General features: G+C 33.0%; 1 protein-coding gene across 1 annotated transcript; it reads right to left on the bottom strand.

Annotated features, from left to right (window-relative positions):
• Positions 1–1891: 1891 nt before the first annotated feature.
• Positions 1892–3579, bottom strand: LOC137655466 (uncharacterized). Its single transcript, XM_068389361.1, has 4 exons — positions 3495–3579; positions 3253–3362; positions 2468–2927; positions 1892–2418 (listed from the first exon to the last, which is right to left on the bottom strand). Exons 1-4 carry the CDS (start codon positions 3577–3579, stop codon positions 1892–1894), a joined length of 1182 nt encoding a protein of 393 aa, XP_068245462.1.
• Between the last annotated feature and the right edge of the window lie 2129 nt (positions 3580–5708).

The following is a 5708-nucleotide window of genomic DNA, read 5'->3' as shown; positions in this document are numbered from 1 at the left end:
TTTAGAAAATTGTATTTCGAAAGCTGCCTAAAATATAAATATATAAATTAAACAACCTTTAAATGGTCATTCCAATAAATTGCATATAAAAAAAACCCAGAATAATGGAATGTGTTTTTATATTTGATAATGATAGTGCTAAAACGTTTACCACCTTACAAAATTCATGCAATCTCTCTTCAGAATTTAGAAAGAAAACGATCTAATTGCATATCTCACCAATAGCAATATGTTTGCAACAGTTTGAAGAAAAAATATACAGCTCTTCTAATTTCATAAATTTTTTTATAATTAGTTTATCAATTTTTAGGAAAGAGGAGATAGACACAAAAGCTAGAATATTAATTCTTTACACTCCATTGGCTTCACTAACAATTTTGCTCATTTTGAAATGAAAGCCGAAATAAAAATCGTGTCCACACCAAGGTTTATATGAATTTTAAATGAAACCTCGACATGATTCCATTTACAGGTTAATTGACTTCCTAAATATTTTAGGTCCGTTATATTTTATAAATTTTAGATTTATTTTTCTGAGAGTAAGGGGTAACACACAAATGTCATTTTTATGGTTAAAGTTTTGTTTTTAATTTGGCAATCTCTCTCTCTCTCTCTCTCTCTCTCTCTCTCTCTCTGTGTGCACATACGAATATTTTTAACATGCCCGGTTTACGCAAAAACAAACTAAACATTCTTTATAGTATAATTCAACCTTGCAATCTTTTGCCTGAAGGTATAAAATACTGAAAACAGATAGACATTAGGAATTAACAAATTTTATAAATCTTAAAATTAAAAAAAAAAAGGTTTTGAAAAAATGAAATGCATATTAAAACCTAAACTAAACCGGAAGCTGAAACGACGGGGAAAAAAAAAATCTATATCCTTCAGACAAATTTCATTCAGGAGGGAGTTATATTAAATTTGAAGAACTCTTGAAAATCAATTACTATCGCTTTATATAAAATATTGATCAAAAATATTACTTTCACATACTTGCATCTATGAATAACTGAAAATATATCTCGTGTAAAATAATTGCAAATAATATTTTATATACCAAATAAGGATATAAGTGGGAAATGTCAAATAGCAGTTTTAAGAGGTTGGTTGAAAGTAGAAAGAAATAAGATGTGACACGATTGATGGAATAGCTTCTTCTTGAAATCCATGAAACTGAAAACGTGAGAATGACGATTATCAATTTCATACCTGTCCCGGAATATAAATGATCCACTCCAGCAGGAAGATAGTATATTAAAAGTACTTGTGAGTGAGAAAGGCGTCATATATATATATATATATATATATATATATATGATATATATATATATATATATATATGTATATATGTATATATATGTATATGTATATATATATATATATATATATACACACATATATATATATATATATATATGTATATATATATATATATATATATATGTACATATATATATATATATATATGTATATATATATATATATATATATATATATATATATATATATATATATATATATGTATGTATGTATGTATGTATGTATATATGTCACGCATGTTAATAGTTGCCTAATGTGTACATTACACATATTTTTGCCCAATGTGAACACTGGGCAAAATGGTTTACCAAGTGTATATATTAGGCAGAAAAACTCGTAAAATTGCCTATTGCACACATTATGCAATCCCATTTTGCGGAATGTGAATATGTCGAACAATTTTGTCTAATGTGAATATGAATAGGCGGAAGGAGGACAAAGAGACACTGATACAAACTGATAGACACATGAACTTTATTCTAGACTAACTTTTATAATAGCTGCACAAAATAAAGTATACACAAATAAACAAATACAAAACTGTTATTCATATTGACACTAACAACAATTAATTTTTGCACTCTCTGCGTTGGTGACAGCGAGAGTTGCATTTCATTTCTTTCTTGCGGCAGCTGCATCGTCCTGACGAACACTGTGTCCTACATTGAAACTTTACACACCCTTTTCCTCCAGTACCCTTTGCTGTTGCTGTTCTCAAAGTGAGACGAATATCAGGAACATCATCTGCTTTAATCAAAGCCTGATCTGTAGGACTTAGATCAGCTGTTGTGTTTTTCGATCCAAGAACTCCCTCACGGCAATCTACAGTATACAGCCCATCTTCTTCTTTCATTACAACCACAAGAAGATTCTTCGGATCAGCCGGTCCGCGATCAACGTCTGGAACTCTCAATGTAGCGCACTGCCCAGCTTCTAATTGTCGAACTAATTGATTGCCACGACGTGTCATCCGAACTGCTGCTTTGGATTGTCCTGCATCAGCTGCATCTTGAATTTCCTGGAAACACCCACTTTGTGTCTCTGCTGTCGCTCCTATCACTGCATCTTCGTCACTCTCCACCTCTGCTGTTGCTCCTGTCAATGCATCTTCGTCACCTTGCTCCTGTCACAGCATTTTCGTTACTCTCCACCTCTGCTGTTGCTCCTGTCACTGCATCTTCGTCACGCTCCACCTGTGCTGTTATTCCTGTCACTGCATCTTCGTCGCCCTCTTCGTTCTCTACAAATGTCTCAAGATCTTCTTCAGTGGCAATTTCATTAAGAGGAGACCTTGGCAGGACAGATGATCCTAGTCCAACTTGGGGTTCTTGGCCAAACGTTACTTTAAATGGACTATGTCCTCTGGTTTCATGTCGGCTAATGTTAATTTGCCACTGAACAAACTTGAGGTCCACTGACCAATTTTTACTATTATATTCCTGCATCCAGATGGCAAGTTTGTCCTGAATAACACCATTTAGCCGTGCAACCGCACCCTGGCTTTGGGGATGACGGGGACGTCCAGTCACCAAACTCAACTCGGGCCAAAGTGTGGAATGTTCAGCAATAACTGCATTAACATATTCACGACCATTGTCTGACCGCTAAATAGCAGGTGCTCCAAAAGTCAGAAATATATCAAGAAGATTTGCAGCAACCTCTTCTGCTCTTTTTGTTGTAAGGGGACGCAGCACACAAAATTTGCTGAAATGGTTGTCAAATGTCATGATGTACTTGTAATCACCATCGGGCAATGTTTGAAAATTGATGAGATCAATTTGACATCTTAAAAAAATGTGATGACTGCTCACAGGCTTCACAACGAGACCTTTCGGAACTTTTCTGGCTTTCTTCTGATGGCAGTGCTCACAGAAAGAAATATATATGTAGCACACTTCTTGCGTGATGTTTGACCACTTTTTTTTTCACTTCAGCTATTGTTTTCTTAACACCACTATGGCCAATACCTTCGTGAACTGCTTTAACAATATCAAACACTTCTAGAGATGCAACAAACTTGAACACATCGTTGGCCGGATCTTTTCGTTTTCAAATTAGTCTGTCAAAATTGCCAAAATGCAGGATCTCATAGCGCTTTTGTAAGTTGTAATCAAATGGAGACGTAGCGGCATAGGAATTTATCATTAGAAAATCTTCTATAAGCCTGTCACGTTTAGCAGTAGGTTGCAGGACAGCATTTTCGGACTTTGATTCCTGTGTCTCACATAGCTTCTCTTCAAATACAGTTTGATCCATCTCTATTACTGGAAAGATAGATAGCGATATTAAATGTATGCTCAATGAGGCACCAAACCGTCAAATCACACCTCGAATTACAACCACACTCCACTCCACACACCACGACTACACTTCACTCCACACACCACAACCACACTTCACTCCACGACAAACACTCCCATGAACTCACACAGTCCACGCATTCACACAGTCCACACACTCCCCACACACGCTTCCCCCCACACACAGGAGAGCATAACACTCTATTTAATTCAGGCAAAATATGGTTGCCTAATTTGAAAGTCTTGCTTAATGTGCAGATTAGGCACGCATTTTGCACGATATAAATATTAGGCAAACTGTTTGCTTAAGTACACATTAGGCAATTTCCGCTGCCTAATGTACACATTGAGCGTAATATATATATATATATATATATATATATATATATATTATACATATGTATATATATATATATATATATATATATATATATATAGTATATATATATATATATATATATACATATATATACAGTAAATATGTATATGTATATATATATATATATATATATATATATATATATATATATATATATATATATATATATATGTATGTATGTATATATATATATATATATATATATATATATATATATATATATATATATATATATATATATATATATATATATATATATATATATATATATATATATATATATATATATATACCGTCTACCATTACTAGTCTGCTGCGTGGCAAAGGTTTCATGCATTTTTCTTCTACTCGGGTTTGTTTGTGGCCTTTCTATACAGGCTTTACCACCAAATTCTCTTATTACAATAGTCCATTGCCTTCTCTTCTTTCCAGGCCTTTTATTGCAATATACAACGACTCATTCTATTATTCCTAATATCCATCTACTATTAGTAATTCTCATTAAAATTCCTGCCCATGTCCATTTCTCTCTTTTTCATGTTTGAATATCATTTAATATAGTTGGCTCTCGTATCTATGTAGCTTTTCTTCTGTTTCTTGGTGTTATTCTCATTATCATTCTTTGCGTAGCTATTTGAGTTGTGATTAGCTTGTGTTCTAAAGCATTATTTATACTATAAGTGTCCAATGCATAAGTTATTAGTATGGGTAAAGGTGTTTTCTTTCAGTCCCAGAATCATAGAAATAGAATCTCACTTGAACGTCAGCAGGGCAAGCCAAACCATACACTGTGGAGTCCGAACACCTAATTTGTTGCGTAATCACAGTAGTATCGTCACCAATAAAAAGCTTAAACCCACAGTACCGGACAGGGGTCGATCTGCTGCCCTGAGACGGCTAGGGGAATTTATTGACACTGTACTAATCCCTTTCTTTTAATTTAAGTTTCATGCCGAGAGGAAGAACTTACTGTCTATCCTCAGTACATATATTCACTAATAATCGTGTATAATCCTTATTTTCTTGTGTCTTAATTTACATTAAACATTTTCTTAGTTGGATACATATTCATTTTATGTCCTACATGTGTGCTTACTGTATCACAATATTCTGCCATCTTTTTCAGTTCCTGGTATGATTCAATAAAGAACATAAGTAATTTGCTAGTCTTGAGTGGTTAAGGTATTCTACTCAATGTTAATTCCTACATTTTCACAATCTAAATTCCTAAGAAAATTCTAGACACAATGTGAATAAATAATGATAGATGGGGTCTCATCCTTTCTCATCCGGAGTTTTCTTATATTCTTTGTGTAAATTCAATATTGTTTTGGTTCCTTGAAATATATCATCGAACTTAATGTTCTAACATGAAATTCATCTGTACCTTTTCTTTGCAGGTCTGTCATTACTTCTGAAATTTTGACCACAAGCTATCTCATAGTCTGTAAATGCTTTGCATACTGGTTGAATGAATAATTATTGAATACCCACTTCTGACGCCTGCCTGTCGTCTTGATTGATTAACATGTAGTTGTTCTTGCATATGGCATTATATGATCTTTGTATTTATTCTATATATTACTGGAAATGAACGTAATGTTAGCTATATATATATATATATATATATACACACACAAACATATACACACACATATATATGTATATATATATTTATATATATATATATATATATATATATATTT

The sequence above is a fragment of the Palaemon carinicauda genome, chromosome 16, assembly GCF_036898095.1.
Source record: "Palaemon carinicauda isolate YSFRI2023 chromosome 16, ASM3689809v2, whole genome shotgun sequence".
Lineage (NCBI taxonomy): Eukaryota > Metazoa > Arthropoda > Malacostraca > Decapoda > Palaemonidae > Palaemon > Palaemon carinicauda.
This window is presented reverse-complemented; position numbering and strand designations above follow the sequence as displayed.

What these genes read in the sequence shown, in the direction of transcription:
- LOC137655466 (XM_068389361.1), bottom strand. Translation starts at nt 3,579, where the DNA reads ATGGATCAAACTGTATTTGAAGAGAAGCTATGTGAGACACAGGAATCA. An exon ending in CCTGCAACCTACTGCTAAAC is followed by an intron (nt 3,363 to 3,494) that starts GTGACAGGCTTA and finishes GAAAACGAAAAG; the next exon opens with ATCCGGCCAACGATGTGTTC. An exon ending in AGCAACAGCAGAGGTGGAGA is followed by an intron (nt 2,419 to 2,467) that starts GTAACGAAAATG and finishes ATGCATTGACAG; the next exon opens with GAGCAACAGCAGAGGTGGAG.